General features: G+C 47.7%; 1 protein-coding gene across 1 annotated transcript in view; it reads right to left on the bottom strand.

Moving 5' to 3' along the window:
• Nucleotides 1-13,457: 13,457 nt before the first annotated feature.
• Nucleotides 13,458-19,653, bottom strand: part of LOC125727874 (nectin-3-like protein) — a 34,366-nt gene continuing 28,170 nt past the window's right edge. The window contains 1 exon segment of the mRNA XM_049004859.1: nucleotides 13,458-18,648. Coding sequence (XP_048860816.1) covers nucleotides 17,987-18,648 — 662 coding nt within the window. The 3' untranslated portion in view covers nucleotides 13,458-17,986.

Genomic DNA, 19,653 nt, shown 5'->3' with positions numbered 1-19,653 from the left:
ATCATTTAAGGTAACACACTCAATTTCTTTATTCACAAAGCTGTAATTAATACTGTTCTTTTGGAATATCATAGAAACGGACATAGCAATTAGTACATCCGAATGCTTATTTCGTAAGAGCCCAGTCAAACTTCAGTAATGAAGCGATTAGCTGAAACAAATATAGTGCACTATAGTCACAGAGGCCCCCCATTGTTTTAAATCACCTGTTCATTGAGGATTAGTTCTCTTAAAGCCTTTCTGTTTTGATAGCTGCTTATTCAAGAGGCTTTCAGCAGAGGAATGCTGTCCAGGTGTCGGTTGTGGGTTCAGTAGCATCACCCTGAAACTTGAGAACCTTATTGACAATGACTAAATTACTGCACGGCCAGTTGTCTTAACAGTTGTCCATCTACGGTTGGGGATAACCCTCCAGGAACAGGTACAGTTGGCTTAACTGCATTCCTACTGGTTTTGCAGATATAAACTACTTTTGGGCTCAGTTGTACAGACCAGGGAACAGATCAGCCTTTAATTTTATGTAATTAAAACATAGCTTTTTTCTTCATTTTTACCCTGAGTTTGAGTAGATTACTGTCTATTTCTGTTCTGATCTGTTAGCGATTTCAGCAAGTGGAGGAAACTGAAACTTGGGCTGAGAGTAGATTAGTCTAGATCCAAACTTATACTGGGTTTTACTGAATAAACTGGACCACTTCGCATAACACTGGACATATGGGGAGGTGCACTACAGATATGTTGCTATGGGGATTAAAGCCCACCAGATCTACTGCTCTGTAGGCTTCTGCTGGTTGTTGAGGGCAGGTAAGAACTTTTGGGTTCACTATTTGGAACATCTGGACCACTACATAGCTGGTGTCACGGTCAAGAAGGGGTGAGGGAGGTGGCCTAGGGGGGATGCTATTGACAAGATGGGGGTGATCACACATAGTGCTCGCGGTGGTTGATGTAGATGTGGTTGGTCCCATCATGGTGACACACCCATTCCTGATAAGATAATGGCTCACAGGCAGGGCCCAGAGCGGTCTGCCTTTGGGTTCCCCTTACAGATACAGCTTCTTGGAGGGCTCCCCTTGCAGACATGGCCTGCCTTTGAGCTCCCGTTCCAGGCATGGCCTCCTGGAGGGCTCCCCTTGCAGACATAGCCTGCCTTTGAGCTCCCGTTCCAGGCATGGCCTCCTGGAGGGCTCCCCTTGCAGACATAGCCGGCCTTTGAGCTCCCGTTCCAGGCATGGCCTCCTGGAGGGCTCCCCTTGCAGACATAGCCTGCCTTTGAGCTCCCGTTCCAGGCATGGCCTCCTGGAGGGCACCCCTTGCAGACATAGCCTGCCTTTGAGCTCCCGTTCCAGGCATGGCCTCCTGGAGGGCACCCCTTGCAGACATAGCCTGCCTTTGAGCTCCCATTCCAGGCATGGCCTCCAGCAGGGCTCCCTTCGCAGATGCAGCCTGTCTTTGGGCTACTGTTGCAGACCTGGCCTGTCTTTGAGCTCCCCTTACAAACATGGTCTCCTGGAGGACTCCCGTCTCAGACATGGCCTTATCTGTCATCCTGGACTGCCAGTTCACTCTGTGCAACTAGGAGCAGGCAGAACAGAATCAGAAAGTGAGGTCACCATCCAAGGAGATGCATCTGTTCCCTGCAGGGCCATGGTTAATGCAGCTGCCACGTGTTAAATAGCACCTGTGAGAGAGTGTGTGCCTGATCGGTAGGCATGTTACCTGTCAGGCGGGTTACCTGGAGGGGAAAGGACAAGGCGCTCACCTGGGCGGGGTTGGATGTCACTTGGGTGAGAGGTGGCCTCTCAGAGTAGGGTGGGGGGGGTTTGTGGGTGGGCGGGAGGTCAATCCTGTGAAAGAGAAGAATGAAGAGACTCTCAGACTCTTCCTTTGTCCCACGTCCTGCAGACACTGCCGTGTTCCCTTGTGATGCCTCACACGCACGCACCCGGGACTGGACCAGTTGCAGAAAGTAACCCCCAGTGTCCAGCAAAAATCCCCTGGCATCCACATACCAGGGATGAAGAATAAGTGGATTGATGTGTCCCAGGGATAGCAGAGGACACAGTGGCTATACTCAGGCTCGTTGTAATTCACATCAACGTTCTGCTGTAAAGCTCACCCATCAAATTAATTAGAACTGAAAATGAGCATGGAATGGAATAATTAACCCAACGAGGTCTCAGTGACTCGGGTGCAGAGATCAGCCCTGCTTCCTACCAGACCTGCTACTGAACCACCTCCCTGCCAGCCCCACAGATAGAATCATCTCTATCGTGCAATTCAGCTGGTGTATGGAGAGAGAAAAAGTGAGGGAAGGAGGGAGTATGGATGTGTGAATTCCGGAAGAGAGGCAGAGGAAAATGGTTTGAATGGTTGAATGGAGCCCTTGGATGCAGTTTCTGGGAAATATGTCACCCAGAGGTGCATATATCATCAACCACAAATGCACATTCTAAACCATTACAGCACCAGCTCTGCCATGATCATCAGGAACAGCAATCAGCATCCCTGTGTTTGCTAGAAGCTTTGAGAGAGAGGAGAGAGAGAGGCTACTGGTTTGTGAATGACCTTTCTGCCTCTGCTGAGTTACTGTGTTCTGTATTGTAAGTAGCACCACTTCTGTTTCTATTCATCATGATGTTGCTTATGCCAAGCAAGCATCACCGTGTTAAAAAAAAGAGGTGAAAGAGAAAAAGAAAGCAAGATTGGGAGAGAGGAACTTTTAAAATGTGAGACGAAGCCGAGGTCATCAACTGAGGCAGACTCGATCGATTCCAATTTACGAGAGAAAGGAAGCAGGTTGCCATTTTGCTCCGAGAAGAATGGAGGGGCCCTTGAATCCCTCGACTCACTACTGCCACCTGGAGGTAATGTGAAGCAGTCTCTGCGCCAGTTTCTGCCGGGTCAAGGCTGCGGCCGGGTTGGCGATAAGCCTTGAGAGATGTGGGTAGCGAATGGCCGACCAAAGCAGTGTCAAGAAGGTTCTTAATGAATCCTTGATTCATAGTGGCCACCCCCAGGTTGACATGACTAAAATAGCAGAGGCCATTCTGAACACGCACACAGTGACGTTGTGGTTTTATCACAAAAGGACCCCCACTCTGACTCCTCTACAGCCTGCAGTCTATATGCATTATTGATCTGGCCCCTAATGAAACTTGATGATGCATATTTGAGTACACCTCATAGCGAGTCAGGTGGGTGGGTGGCGATCTGCCAGGAGTCTGGGGGCTTTGATTCACCAGAGACAGGTACTTCCTGGATGAACACCTCCACATACCACCCTGAAAACTGGAACCATAATGACAATATCCACTGTGGTACCGGTACAGTCCTACAAAAGGATGATCTGTTAGGGCTCAGAAAGGTCACAGTGATTCACCTCTCGGATCAGACTTCCTTTACTGCAGCTTTATTGCAAATCCAACATACATTCGTCTTGTGTTACTCTGTGGCTTGTCGTATAAGTGGGGTTATTCATTATTGTACGATAACTGTGATTAGTTCACAGGTCACTTTATCACTGTTAGCTTAGCTTAGTAACACTAAGAATGCACTATTTGCTGTTCCCCAAGCACGGCTGGGTGTGATGTTTCAAACCAGCCGGTGCTCATAGGTCACGTTTGCCCTACTCAAAGCTGAACACGGTTGCAGAGCGAGTCAGTAAACTGTGCTTAGAAAATTTGTGCTGTCCAGTTTACCCTGATGTCTCCATTGTGTTTAGGAGTCAATCGCTCAACCACTTGAGGCATCCCTGTGGCACTTCCCCAAGTATCCCTGAGTGTCCACCACATGGCCCTGGCGCTGAAGACAGAGATGCATGCCCCCAAAATCGCTCTGGAGTGTCCCATTGATTTTCTTAATGGGACAGCACACACCGCAAGCCATCAGTCATGTCTGTACAGTACAAACAGAGTTTGGCAAAAATCCGTCCCTGTCTCTCCCTCTGAAAAATATGGAAAAATGGGACAAAGAATAATAAGCATCTCCTGTGCTGACAGCTCACTTTTTCTGGAAAGGCAGAGTGCCGGTGCCCTGGGCCCTCGGGGACCTGGCATGGGAAAGTCTGGAGTGGAGAGGGTGCCATTCAAGGAACAAGAATGGGAAATATGCTTTGGCCCAGTGAGCCCTTTGTCTCATTGACTGGACCGCTGTCACTAACCAGAGAGGTTGTTAGAGCCGTAAGAACAGACAATGCATTCCACGTGTTTATCCAAAGACAGTTTGCATGGTGGCGTGACAGGAAGTGACATCACAGCTGCTCTGCCTCTCCGGAAGCGTTTCATTAACAAAAAGGACCTGGTTAAGATGAAAAGGGTCACTGTGTGCCTTGAGGTGATGATGAAGGGAGCTGTAAACATCAGACTGCGCCGCAAATTAAAAATTCATAGGCTTCTGCTGAAAACTTGTAACACACCTGACAGCCAGAGGAAATGAGTCCCCCAGGTATAAACAAATAAATAAACAAACGAAAAATGGAAGGGAGAAGAATAGAAAGGCAGGTCTCCAAGGTACTAACCCTCCAGCAAAGCACTATCAGTGATTAAGAGGCCTCCTTACACTGGGTGTAGAACATACATTAATGGTTATGACTTACACTGCCCCTCCCCCACGTAATACAGGGACCATCACTTGGGACCAGGACCAGCCTGAGGTATAAGCGAACTAAGCGGCTGCTTAGCACCCAGCAGACACCACTGGGGCTCAGCGTGATCAGCCTGTCAAAACGGGAAGGAAGATGACAAATGGTTAGGGTTAGGTTTGGGTTGGGGTTAGGGTTGGGGTTAGGTTAGGGTTAGGGTTAGGCTGGGCTGAGCTGACCCGGCTTGGGACTTTGATAAATACTTGTGGGAAAAGCTCTGTTTCTTGCTGTTGTCTGTGCATCTGCCCTCTGTCCTGTGAGCCTCAGAGCAAAACCCGAGCCTCCTTGTTATGCCGACTCAGGCAGCCAGCGGACATTCCCCTCAGGCCTAAAGGATGACGGTATTTAAAGCAGGCCAGACCACATGGGCCGTGGAAACCCAACACCGTGATGGACGGGAGATAGACCCCAGCTGCTCGCCCGCCAACCGGCCAGTTCGCTCTATCGAGGTGCAAATAGATAACTGAATCTGCACCTGCGGAGGTGACCTGGAATCAGGACCGAACAACTGTGGGACCAGCATTCCAGCCTGCTCAGCTTACACATGCTCAGTTTCCATACGTAAATACACGCGACCCTTCTGCATGGCGACTTTCCCCATCGCAGTTTTCATACATCGCGGGTCCGGTATAAGAAATTGAGTGGGAGTTTTGAGAAAGCTGCAGACGAAGCACAAAGGCCAGCAGATGACAGATGTTCAATAACTTATAAATGCATAGAATGCATTTACTGTTTTGGCTTGGAGGACGCCAAGCCTGTTTGCAGCAGGTTCTTTGTATTTCATCTTTGTATCTTGCGTTTTGTATGTTTTCACTTCACTCTGCTCGCCAAGGAGAACAAAAACTATCACCCATCCAATTTCTGAAACCGCTTGTCCTATTCAGGGTCCTGGGGAGGTGGGGAGGGGGGGGGGGGGTCCAGGGTCTATCCCAGAGGCTATGGGCACAAGGCAGGGAACAACCCAGGATGGGGGATCAACCCATTGCAGAGCATACTCACACAATCTGGCAACTCCAATTAGTCACAGCCTTTTTTCAGACTGTGGGGGGAAACCAGAGGAAACCCCACGACAACACAGAGGGAAAATGCAAACTCCACACGCATGGACCCCTGGAGGACCGCGAACCCAGGTCCCAGAGGTATAAAGTGACAGTGGTGACCACTGCACCACTGTGCTCCACCAGGACCAAAAGCTTTCATGTGGTTTTTCCCGATGGTGGGGGACCTGAGCTCCTAATCCCTGCGATGTGGAGGAGTTGACTGTTCTTATTTATTCTTAAACTCTTTGTAATACCTGCCTCTACTACTAATTGGACACAATGGTTATACAGTTATTTTTTAATGTTAATTAATATCCTATGTCTTGTCTTTTTATACTCATGTCTCTTATAATTATGTTCCCTGTTCATAGTCTGAAGCTGAGCAGCGATGCATTTTACTGCACATTGTATTGTACTAAAGTACACATTGTACTACATAAAATGGAAGCCACTTCCCGGCAAAACACATCCTTCCAGGGACAGGAGCTCTGCGAAGGTGCTGAGGATTACCTCAGATTCCCCCCTCAGGTGCCATAAGCATAAATCTCTCCGGAAGAGCATGAAGTTCCAGCATTTTTTTTCCTGTCAGACAGCAGACGCCACCTGAATCGCCAACTTTGTCTCAGCAACTTTTTGTTATAAACAGCACCCTTGTGCCTGGCAGTGCCCAGGGCCACAAATGGAGCTAAAGGGGTGTGATGTTCAGTCACCTCCAGTGTGGCCAGCCTCACTCGGACGCAGTGGCACTGAAGCGATAGGCTTCTTAAGCTGCGAAGGCTCCAGTGCAGAAAACATGCATGTGTGTCACCTTTTCTGTGTCGTGGCAGAAAACCGGGACACGTGACGTCATCCTTCCCCGGCCCACACCGGAATGACCCTCAGCTCTCCGAGCACCTAAAAGAATTGGACGCCCCTCCAGTTTCCAACAAGACATCGTAAATACAACCTGGGACAGCTTGCATGCATTTTCAGCTTTGGAGGGGGGGGGACTCAACATCCAGGACCGCCTCTCCAGACCAGATCACTGCCCCAACCTCTCGTTGGAATTCTCACCCAGCAGTGGCATCTGCTGTCCGCCAGCCAGGCGGCCCTCCAGCTGCCATTGTGTCAGGATACTCACACTTTGTCCATGTAGACAGGAGGCAAGGCCTTGCGGCTAGAGAGGAGGACGATGGTGAAGACCGTGATGAGGAAGAGGGCAAGGATGGCGCCGATCACCGCCCCTGCCACCATCATCGGGGAGGTCAGCTGCTTTTCCGTGGGATCTGCGACGGAGTGAAGCATGCTTCAGATCTCATGGATGAAGTGAAGCGTAACACAACACAATTTAGCAGGTCATTCTCACAAATTTATTACCATAACACATCAATTTTATCTAATTTTTTTAAAGTTTGGAAACAGGCACAGATTCATTGTTTAAACTGTCAGTTTTGCCTCTGGGGTAGCTAATCAGTTTTGTTAAAGAGCCATTTATTTTTGTAATTAAAAGAAGTATTTCATCAAATCCAGGGTTGCAGTTTTGGAGATGAGGAAAAAAAACAGATAAAAATAACAAAGACTTGGCAAAAAAACATTTTATGATGCAAATCGATTATATTGTAGGTTATATGCAGTAAAGCTGAAAGATTTAGGAAGTTTCCTGTTAGTTAGATCTTAAAATTGTTAAGGCAATAAGATTCTTGGCTACCTGTTTGTGGGAAATGGTTAAAAAGAAAAAACATTAAATCAGAGCAACAAATGACATAATTGTGAAATACCTAAAAAGAAACGGTGAGACCAACCCAAAGATTAGGGGCACAGCAGTCTAACACAGTACAGAAGAGAGTGAGGGTCTAGCGCAGTACCGTGTGGAAGCTGTAGCACAATGAAGCACAGATTTCCCTGTATGCCATCCCTACATGCCTCGTGCACGATCCCAGCCCATCCCCACCAGCTCTGACCCCCTCGGCCCCACCAGGGACACAAACAGCAGGCTGAATTCCATCACACCGACATCTTCCAAGGGGCTCGTTTAAGTTTTGGCACCGTCAATGAACAATAACACTAACAATCATTTTACTTTCTACTGCTTTATTTCCGTAACCAAGGGAATGTCGGATACGTGTTGTACCGTGTCAGTCGTTTCGTGGGGAAATCGCTACCCTGACATGAACACAGCTGCAGTGAAGGCACTGCGGCCGGCGAGCTCAGACCCCTCTGCACTGGCCGGGCTGCCCTTTGGCTCTTTTGGCTCTATTCATCCGCTACATCACATGCTCATTATCCAGCTCATCGGGGGGCCCCTGGGGGGCAGATTAGTGCCAATTAATTACAATTAATTAGACGCAAGGTTGCCAGCCTCTGGACCATGGGTAGGATCCCAGCAAGGGGAGAGTGGAGGTGGTGGAGGGGGGGCGATGCTATGTTACATAACACCAGACAGCACGCCACCAACTGGCTGGGTGTGGGAAGTACTGCTGTGTACAGTGAAAGACTATGCACATGTTGACTGAAAAGGCCCCCATCTAATCTCAGCAGGTACAAAAAAATGTGGGCTCAGAAAAGGGGGGGGGGGGTGGCTCATGCTGCAGGAGAGCCGCTGAGGTGATGTTTGGCCAGCAGGGGGGTGAGGTTAAAAAACATGCGCTGGCCACGCCACTGAGGCGCGTGCTGAGGGAATGGATCAGGACCGACATGCCGGCAGAGAGGTCATGACTGATCCCATAAATAGGGAGAGGAGAGAAAGACCCCAGAACAGCCGGGCGGACTGTAGATTAACCATGAAGTGCAGCAGAATCGATAAGTGAGAGAGAGCGTTTTAGTTACGCGGGCGGTGGAGCGCACATGCGGAGCACAGGGGCGCCTGCGGCCGCCAGACTGAGGTAGCGTCTGATGACCAGCCGCCCCTGGCTGACCCGGCCGGCTCAAATCCACATCACTTTTTAATCCAGCATCAGTCGGCCATCTAAATGTGAGACACGCTTTCCGCAGCTGGAGCATTGGCAGTTGCTATGGAGACGCAGGAGCAGGGGGGCGGGGCATTTTATCAGTAAACGTTGCTGAGGGCAGGGAATACCGTAGAGGTTAAGGAGCCGCTTTTAGCTGCTCGTTACCAGTCCCCTTGGTGTTTTTCCTTTGAAGATGACACTCCGACTCATATCTCCAGTAAAACATCCCCCTGTCCCTTTATTAAACAAAGATGACATTTGGAGCTTACAGATAATGTCAAACTCACAGCCCTCGCTTCTCATTCTAGTAACATAGGCCCATATTTTGGGCTTGCAGGTCCCACCGCATGGGACAGACAACCAGCTCCATGTTAGCCTCATAACTGTGATGTCACCAGCTCACACTGCCATGGCCAGCAGGATGGACCTACGAACACACAGGTTTCCTGTTTACTGTTGCCAGAACCCACACAGTGACTTAATCTGAACAAAATGACTCAGAAAACCCACATGGCGGAAGCACAAAGACATGCTTTCTCGTCATCAGTGCTACGCCTTTCCAATTTGTCCTGCATACCACGATCTCCCCAAAAAATGCAGCAGTGACGGGGTAATAGATTCAGTACATTTTTCCGGTACTCAAGAGGCTTGTGGATGGAGAGGCTAAGGAACAAAATTATTGCCTGGACAACCATCACATCCCACCAAAAGGTCTGTTGTTTCACAGGATATTCTTTGTTAGCACACAGAGAGAATGATGGATCTGGACTCAGTCTTTCCTTATTTCATGGGCCACGGAACCTGAAGTATATCCATGAATATCTGTGTACAAGGGGAGGCACGGGAGGAGCATAAAGTTAAATCCACTTGTCCGTTTGCTTTTGAAAAACCTTTTGTTTAAAAAAAAACTCATGCATATAATTCATGCTTTTATTAAAAACTTTAAATAAATTATTGACTTGCATTATTTGTAAGTAATATTTTTTCACGATTGTTCATTACTGCATACCAGTAAAATATCATCCCAAATCATTACAGAAGCTTGAACCATTAGCAAATGGAGCGTGCAGGAACTGGCATCGCTGCACAAACAAAACATCAAACATTTGCTAAGTAGTCAAGTAAAATAGCAAAAGCCTCCCCAAACAAAACGGCAAACAAAACATGGTTGCCCCTGTGAATATGGGAGAGGCATTAAAGTGTTGGCACGGGATTGGACCATTCACGTCGACAAAGGGTCAAAGGTGAAAGACCCAGTGGGAGTAGCAGCTATTGTCTCAACTCCCCATCTCTGCATTTCACTGGCTACACAAAGGGACCCTTCAGAGAAGACTGACTTACATTTGTTCCTGTTAAATGGAAACCTGTTATTCAATTGTTTTTGGTCTGGGATTCAGACAGACAAAATACTGTTGTCGTCTTCTGTTAGGTTATTTAAAAGAGAGGACAATGCACTTTTGACACTCATTGGGTTTGCTGGGAAGCCCTGGTGCTGGAACTGTCAAGGAACCATGACGACGGCAGAACTTTGACTGCATATTGTCTGCTATTCCAGAACAAATCCTTTACAAAACAGACTGTTTCATACCACAATAGTATGGCAGGAAACCACTGCCCTACCAAGGGAGCCATGCGTCGGCCTCATTCCACCAGTCTACACACACGGGCGGGATCATGTTCCGTTTAGAGAATAGGGCAAAGAGTTTCACAGTGAGAGGTCAGAGGTCATGTACCAGGCTCTCACAACTCTGCTGCTGTAGGTGGGATTGGGGGGGGGGGCTGGCTTTAGACAGCTCAGTTCTGCCTTTTGCCCAGACATATATCACATATTGCTGTCTCTCTGAGGACCCACACATTACTGCCATTTATCTTAATTCTAAACCAGCAAAAATCAAGATTCCAAGCAATTTATTGTCATATACAACAATGTCCACACAATGAAATGTTTAGTACGTTTACTCTTCCAGATGCTGCTGCAAAACAATACAAAAAGGGAAAACGAACAATGGCTCAGTAGATATGGATATAAGATATATGCATCTCCACCGTTCAGAAAGCAAAACAACCCAAAAAGGGAGATTTTCTCTTACGTAGATGTCCTCATAAGGTCTTTTTTCTTTTCACATTTTCCAGATATTGCTGCGATGCTTGAAAACCGTTCCATGCACAAAAGCAGATTTGCTACCTTCTCATCCTGCTATGTCATCTGCCCACCTTTCATCAGGCCCTGCCCACATCCCCATATAGACCATATAAACCAGTAGGCTGACTTGCATACTCTGCAAACAGAGTGGTCTTTCTGTGTTGCACAACGGTGATATAATTCACAGAATACGTGTGTTCCCCTGCACACAGTACAGTCAGCACCCAGCATGCCACATACCAACATTTTCCAAACAGGATGCAGAGTGAACACTAAGGCACAGTGACCAGCAGACACAGGGGAAGCCGTTGAAGACGTTGGGACAGAGAAAGGATGCACAAGGACCTCTGATAGCCCAAAACCCATACTCTCTGACGGAGCCCTTTCACCCCAGCTGGCTAGGGAGGTCCAACTCCCCACCTGCCCCCCAGCAGCACTCCATCTAAAGCTGGTGCATCAGCTGCAGGAATCTGCTGTTGTACCCTTGAGTAGAATCCTGTAAAGTAGCCAATGTTACAACTGGCTGATGTAGAATTTAAGCAGCTGAAGAGAAATAAGGTCCTGAGCACTGGTAATTATTGTTGCCCCTTTTGAATGTAACCCAGTACAAGAACTGCAGGTATTGCCCCCCCCCCCCCCCACGAAGGTAAACAGTCACCACTCAGGTTTGAGCTTATCTGATTGTCCCTTGAGACTCTGGTTTCGACAAGACAGTAATGACAGACACAGAGCAAATGTTTTGAGTGAAAGAGGGTGTTGGGGACTGGGGAAGAGCACAAAGAGACCTCAGCCTCATCTATTAACACCCAAACATGGGAGCAGTACTTCAGCTTGGCCAAACAGTTCAAAATCCTAAGACACCTGTGTCTTCTTTGGGGGGGGGGGGGTATCGACAGGTGGGCTCCAGGGAAAGGCAGAAAGGAGGGGAAGGCTTTGGGTGGTCTCCAGAACAGACACCTCATCCATCATGTCGTATTCACTTGAGTAACCCTTGGACTCCTCCCAGTGCTCACTAACGCGGACACCTCTAGAACGATTATGAAACATGGGGGCTGGCAGGTGCCACAGCGAGCAAGAACACAAACCCTGAAGGCAGATGAGCAGCGCATCTGCGGGCAAACTGCCTGGGCAGCTAAGTTACTAAGCAACATAACAACAGTAAGAATAAGAATAATGACAGAAGCATCGAGGATATTTCATACAGAGAGTGTTACGTCACTGTAGCAGTGCCCAAGGCCTCAACAAACACAGAGCCAGCAAGTTTGTTTACCTTCAGTTAATTACATGCTTGTACGAAGCAGAAAGTGCTACAACTGATTTGATTTGGCCCGTTGTTGACATGTCAATTGGCTCTAATGATTCAGCCAATGATTTTCCTTAAATCTCAACGGACTGTTTTATGAGGTTTCTGAAAATGGCTCTGGTACTTCAGTTAACGGTGGTTAAAAGGCTTATGCTGATTCTTTTTGCGCCCCCTCCCCCCAAAATTGTCCAGCAACAAAAAGCACCATTTTATAACCCCCCCCCCCCCATATTCATTCTCTCCCTTTTAAGGGAGGAAGTGCAGGTATTGGATGATGTCACTGGGGAACTGGTCACTGTCACTAACTCGAGAGGAGGTGGTTGCCATGGGAACTAGCTTAGACGTGTTATGTGTGTATGCGGGGGGGGGGGGGGGGGGGGGGGGGGCGGTGTGCGCTTCTCCGCCACTGGCCGTGTTCCATAAAGTGGAGGGTGCGTGTCCTCAGACGCAGAGGACAGGCACTGAGATAATGGCTGGAATGGAGGACAGTCGAGAAGCCCCCAGTGTCGCCGCTGACTGTCCCCGATCCCCAACGGCTCAAAAAAGCAGGAAAACAAACCAGGACACACTACAGGGGGGTCAAAGGAGACAAGAGGCCAAAGTTACAAAGTATCCCCATTCACCTTGCAGCGGGGGGGGACATCAGATAAATGTTTGTGTGCATGTGTGTGATGCTCCTCCGCCAAAGCATTCACCTGGGCAAAGAGGTGCAGCCTTCCGGGTTCAAGTCAATCGTATCCAAGCACAGACGGTAAAGAGCAGCTTTCTGTACCAGCAGCAGGACAAACCTGACATCTCCCCACCCAAACAAAGCAAACAAATTATGTTAGCATTATTTCACCTTACATGTTTCTTTTCTTCTCTTCATCGACGAATCCCTGATGCTGCTCGCTTCTGGAATTAATCAGAATTCAGAGTTCATTGGCTAAGAGGACAGTGGAGGGCGGAGTCTGGCCTACTTTATGCCTGACCCTTCACCACTCAGAATTCCGCTTCCTAAAGGCACAGTCTTTAGTTTCAGGGATTTCCAACTGATATGCATTAATAACGCCGGAATAATTCCTTAAGTATACTAGCTCTCTGGACATTATATAAGAGGTTCCGCAGACTGAACAAAACTGAGACAGAAGGTTTTACCATCAGGTAATAGTAAACAAGAAGATACATTTGCAGAAAAAGGTGCTTTATTTAAAATTAAAGTATCTAAAAAAAACTCATTTTCTTCCATACAGTATCCAGCCTTCATGTGCTGTAAACCTCTCTTTTACATTACAGTGGCTTTTATGTACAAAATACCATGAACGCATGATTAAATACTCTGGATGGAGAACCCCACAGCAAGGAATAGCAAAGAAACACACCTTTCTTCAGTATAATTAGTGAGGTTGTGTTGCAGTTTCAGTGTGTTCCTTTGTCCATTTTATTACACAAAAAGAAAACATACAAAGTTAAAATAAGCCAGAATACAAACAAACATGGCATTCTTCAGCTTGCGCCAACCAACCGTATTCCCAGTGACCTCGTTTACCTCCAGTGAAATGCAGTTTTTGTCTTTTTTTTTTGCAAAGCAACCGAAAAACAAGTGTCATTCAGCGAGGAAAAGATGACATCATCTTTCTCTTTGTCAGTACTACAGGGGTTCAGGGAATACAAACCAAAAAGGAAACGAAGGTATTATGCAATAATTATATTAAAAAAAAAAAAAACAATATTAGCAGGAAACAGGAGAGGAACAGACCTAACTCTCCAGAGAAAACTGTACAGAGAAGCTTTCCTCTAACATTAATTTGTTTCTATTGAACAATTACAATACCGATAATATTACCACACTACCGGCAAGGCTACTTGGCTAACGTTAATGGCGGTTCGGTCAGCTACAATGTGGCTGACGTTGGCTAGTTCTGACATTCCTGTGCCTAATGCTAACGTGAGAAACGCAAGACACACGACACTGACCTCAGAGCTGTAACAAATTTACATAAACACGTATGTGTATATAAGCACAACCATGTGCATCTAACGGCACAGAACAGAATCACACTTAAGTGGCAATGAGAATATTCACTCTCATCAGTGGAGTTTTGGACACATTTCCAGGTTTTATTGCAGTAAATTACGGCAGGAGCTCAGAACGACTGTCACTGCCATTTTCTGGCCTTGAGACTAGGAAAAGTGCAGAGGCTTCGCCCGTGATACGAAATTCACAGATTCCTTGCTGAAAAGGTTAAAGATGTGGGTCTAATTACCATGGATACCAGTATCCACAGCAATGCTGTGATGTAATGGCAACATACCAAGTACAAAGGAATAAATGAAAAAAGGCACCAACAATTAAATCAATCTTTCTAAACCTGAAGGGCACCATCTGAGTCATCAGAAATGTAACAAAATGCGAGACAGATGTGAAAGGGACAGATGGACAGGCGCTGTCAAAGCACAGAGACATACCAGACCGGCCACCAGTATCTGCTTAAGGCCCTGCAGGTGAGTCCGTCAAAGGGGCGTGGCCCTTAAGGTGAAAGGTCAGGATGCTTCTATGCATGTAGGCAGGCATGATGGCTGCCTTAAGAGGCTGTGCATGTGTATGTGGGGTTTATGAGGAGCCCCAGGCATAGAAACTAGGAGCGTGTCAGTCTGTTGGCAGGCGTGGCGATGTGGCAGCTGTACAGTGCACACCACCACCCCTCACTCAAGCGGATGGAGGTTAATTAAAAACCGCGACATTCTCAGAGCTGCCGGGGGTCGGCGTGGCACACATGCGGCCTGTGTCCTCTTGTGAGTGCATTGGACTGCGAGCGCCGAAGGGGACTCCAAAATATGCTGGCTGAGCGACCGAAAAGCACAGACTTCCTGCCAGGCGGATAGGAAGGGGAAGATCAGTAAGGAGGAGAAATATACACAACGAAAAAGGCGGATGGATTCTTCCATCCACAACAAAGATTCCCTCCCCCCACCCCCCAAACCAGCCACATACTGAAGTATGGCTCCTCTGGTTCTGCAGTCTCAAAAGGTCGTTTGCACGCAAGGTTTAAACCCACACTCTAACCCACAGATGACAAATTCCTTCTTCTTATACCAGAATCAAAAGGTGAATAATATGTTTAGGAATGACTCCCCCCTCCTGCCCCCAGTTCCAGCATGGCCTCTTGACAGCAACGCCATCCAAGCACGGATCGAGGAATCCCTGGCATAAATCCTGCAGAGTCTGAGGGCAGAGCAGCACGCCCCACCCCGCGTCTCACAGAATCCCCTTGTGTCCCATTTCACAAAACGAAAGAATAATTTCATATTTTAAAAACTCAAAATTAAGAGGCAGTTGGGGTGCAGCACAATGAGATTAAAATTTGGGCTATCACTCATTACCATGGCGATCGATCACCAGACCTGTGCCTACAGACACGTCAGCTAATGAAGCACAGCTGCCCTAATTGCTTCTGGGCTTAAATAGGGTCAGTCAGTTGGTTATGGGGTGGGGGGAGGGGCAGTTGAGGATTATGAGGCATGCGCCTGCTGAGGTGCTCATGGGGGCAGTTTGCAATTAGTGCTTTGGGGCTTGCCAGATTCTTCCTGTACCTTATCCCCATTTCTGCCTGTTTCTCTTAGGCAATGATGCGTTTTCACCGTCCATGTGGTCTCATACCTGACATCTGCCAGAACTCAGCATGGCAGAATATTTTATTCGGAACATGAACACTCTTGCCTAGTGGCATTTTAGTCTTTTTGCTGGCATCATCTACACCGCAAAGGCAATAGGCTAGTTTGTTAACACTGCTAAGCATCCCGACCACTCAGCTCACTCTTTGCTGTAAACGTTCCTGGCAGAAGTTACCCACAAGTCCATGTTTTTGGAAAGTTGCATAAAAAATAAAAGTCCCACCCCTCCCCCAAATGGTTCATCAGAAATTAGGCTCAGTGCATGGCTGATATTGTCGATAACAAATGTGCAGGGGGGCGGCACATACATGTGACATTCTGCAACACCTGTAAAGATGGATGCAGTCAGAATAGAAAAGGCACTCGGGGAGAGGAGAACAAACGCTCTTCCACTTGCTTGCCTGCAATCTGGAATCTCACCGTGCCCAAGAAATAATGAGATCATTAAAAATAGCATTAAGTGTTATTGTTTAAACACCTAGGGTGCCGCACAGTTAGGGTACAGGTCACCATCCCCACAGCTATTTGCCTGTTTAATTTACCTTAATATGCAATTAAAGGTTTAGGGCAATCAAAACTGCCCCCCACCCCCCCAAAAAAAATAAATAAATAAATAAAAAAACACTTCTGCCTTTCTCTAGGACAAGACATGTATCCATATGCCTGCTCTTTTACAATAAATGCAATTAAATTTTAACATCAAAGTGCCCCTGCATGCATTTCACTAATGAGATAATGAACGCCACATGTAAAAGTGACAAATATTACCACGAGCCGACATAATGGAAAGTGTCCGGACACAAACTTTACTCATTAGTCGTGTATGCTGTACAAAATCGTTAGCAGCTGTAGTTCTGTACCGTCTGCTTGCACGACAAATGCATCCGAGAATTAATCTTAGATAATTACAAACACACAAAAACTGGCCAATTTTCTACATTCCTCCAATTCCATCATTTTTCGGCACTTGTACTGACAACTTTTTTGCTTGAAACATTTCTAACAGTTTCTCATTTTAGATTTCTTACAATAATATTTAAATGTTCTTTTTTCACCGCATTTCCTTATTCTCAATAGGAATAAAATACGATGAATTCTGCAATTGGTAAGATTATACACACGATGTACCTTTGCAAATAGCCTAAACTGCAGCCAATATTTCTGAACAAACTTGCCAGCATGAATGGACACAGTGACACCAAACCAGATGAGCTGCGGTTAGAAATCGGGACCAAAATGTGCTCAGACCAAATATTTAGTTCAGGGGTCTGAATACTTATGCAATGACCAACACTCACATCTTCCATTAAAGTTACAGTCACTGCCAGCAAAGCATTTGGTAAATTTGGTAAACAAATAGTACAAAATAAAGATTTAAAATGTTTGTGTGAGATTCTGAGATTTGAGAAAATGTGACACCACAGGGAGACCCCATATGCTTTGTCCAAGGCCCCCCCGCCTGACTGTATGCATTAAGCATGTGGGTTTTTTATCTTCTGACATTTTCGAACTGGGGTGGATGAAACCAACTCACTCAGGCAATGAGTTCAGCAGTAAACCTGTGCCAAGGGTGATGAGCCCAGCCCGCCACCCTCCCAACCAGACCATAGTCACATGACAAGGTGGGGGGGGGGAGGTTTGTTGCATAAATTGGGGGATGAGACATAGAACCACACAGCTGATCTATTACACAGAACCCCCTCCCAAAAAAAAAAAAGCCCAGCCTCCATCGATGCGTTTTAATGTGATGCTTCCGTAAGAAGCATTTCCATGGCAACTACATTCCTGTCAACACGAGCAATTACATTTCGTATTATCTTGTGTTTTGACTAATTAGGTTTGGCAGTTAATCTAATGTTTAAAAATGTCTTGTCCAGTATGACAAACAAGGACAAATATTCTTAATGCATCACCAAATAAGTGTATTTATTTTTTTAAAGAAATCCGACAGGACGGCACGCCTGACCAGGTGCCAAGGTGAGGCTACAGGTTCGGGGCACAGGGTCCCGCCGATGCGTCCTACAGACTTTTGGCTGAAAACAAGATGCCACATGGAAATAGTGCTCCAGTATCCTAGTGCATTTCCAGGCACACATACACCTCTACTAAATTTCTGAACCCCGTGATAAATTTATATAAAAAAAATAGTAATGTTCCATGAGCAAGACAGAGGAAGTTTTTTTTCCTTTGTAAATCTCCCATCTAAAGCTTCTCACACCATCTTCAGTCTGATCTCTTTGTTAATCCATCGTGGCGCTGCCACCTTCACCCCCCTGCTCAGACATACCATTCCCTACGGGAAATCACAGACCCATCCACATGGGACACGTAATCACCGTCTGGACTGTTGTCATAGCAGTCCTCCGGCAGGTAGGGGGCACTGTGGTTCATGGCCGAGATACGCGCACATGGCGGTGCTGGCCCCCTCAGGGGGGTGCCATGGTGGTTGTGGTTATGATTATGCCGTTCGGGGTAGCGGGTTGCCTCCCGCAGGGCACGGCTACGTCCATTGATGACCCCGTCCCCCCACTCCTCCCTGTCCTTATCGGATTGGACGGTAGATGCCTTGGGGGCTTCGCGAGCCCCCTTCCCTGCATCTCTGCTGCCGTACACTTCCTGCAGCTCGTGCGGCTGCAGCATGTCGACGTGTGGCTCCTTCTGCATGTCGGCCGGTCCCAGGTACTGCTTGGTGTAGTAGTCGCCCCGGAACGTGCGCTGCTGCCTTCGGTAGCAGGTCCCCCCCAACACCAGCAGCAGAACCAGGAAGAGGGCCCCGCCCACTGCTCCACCCACGATGGCACCCAGACTGCCTTCAGGCAAGGAGGCCAGTGTCGGAGAGGTGAACGGGGCGCGTTCCTTACTGAGGGGGGCGGTGGCCAGACCCCCGTCATTCAGGGCAGGAAGGGGGGTGGCGGGGAGGATGGTGGTAGGAGGAGGCTCTAATGGAGGAGAGGGAAAAGGGGGGGGGGGGGGGGAGGGTGAAAAGAAGAGATGGACAGACAGAGAAAAGCAGAGTGTCAATGACATCTACAGTGTTATAGGGGGCTGATATGAAGGCACACAGATCACACAGACCACCCAACTCCACTGACGACCACCGATCCAGGATTTAAGTGCTAAGAAAGGGTGCCTCCAGATTTAGGGGCGTCTCCGCACATTCAAACAGATGTTTAAACTCTACACAGTAATATGGCTGTCTGTCAGCTGCTCAGACATCGGACACAGAAAAATTCAGGTTGGTTTTTGGACTAATAGCACTGACTAAGAACCTGAGATCGTCATGCCATGTTTACACACTGGTGGGGGAGTGGGAGGCGGGGTTTAGCATCGCTCAGTCCAAGGGAGTCAAAGAAGGGCACCGTGAAGCGTTCAAGCTGGCCCCAAAACACACCGTTCCCACACCCCAAAAACCCAAAAAATCCTGCAACAACGTCTAGTCCACAGTGAAGCCGGGAACTTTGTGTGTTGGGCTGTCGGGCTACAGGACCACGACGATGATTCAGGTGGAACACAGGAAGGAAGACAGGAAGCCAAGATGGTCATGGTGGGGAAAAGCTGCTGCAGTGAGATGAGGGGGAGGAGCTAGTTTAACAGAAGGGGAGGAGTTTATTACTGAGGGAGGGGCAGGGCAACCCCTACCACCACAACGCTGATCAGGGTGGCCAGTGATCAGTCCAAAAGAACAAGACCCACCACAACCCTGGAGTCAACGTCCAAATTACCACGTTAACGTGAATAACCTCTGATGTCTAGTGTGCACGCGGAATCAATGTAGAGCCTCCAAGTAAGAACTCATGATATGGACCGAATATGTATACATGTTTACATGGGGGGGGGGGGGGGTTAATCTCGAGACAGACTGCCTCATTTTCTTAACTCCGGCAAGCCACAGGATGACCACGCACCAAACAGTCTGTATACATAGTACTGAGTATGTGTGTCCC

Source organism: Brienomyrus brachyistius, unplaced genomic scaffold, assembly GCF_023856365.1.
Source record: "Brienomyrus brachyistius isolate T26 unplaced genomic scaffold, BBRACH_0.4 scaffold123, whole genome shotgun sequence".
Lineage (NCBI taxonomy): Eukaryota > Metazoa > Chordata > Actinopteri > Osteoglossiformes > Mormyridae > Brienomyrus > Brienomyrus brachyistius.
This window is presented reverse-complemented; position numbering and strand designations above follow the sequence as displayed.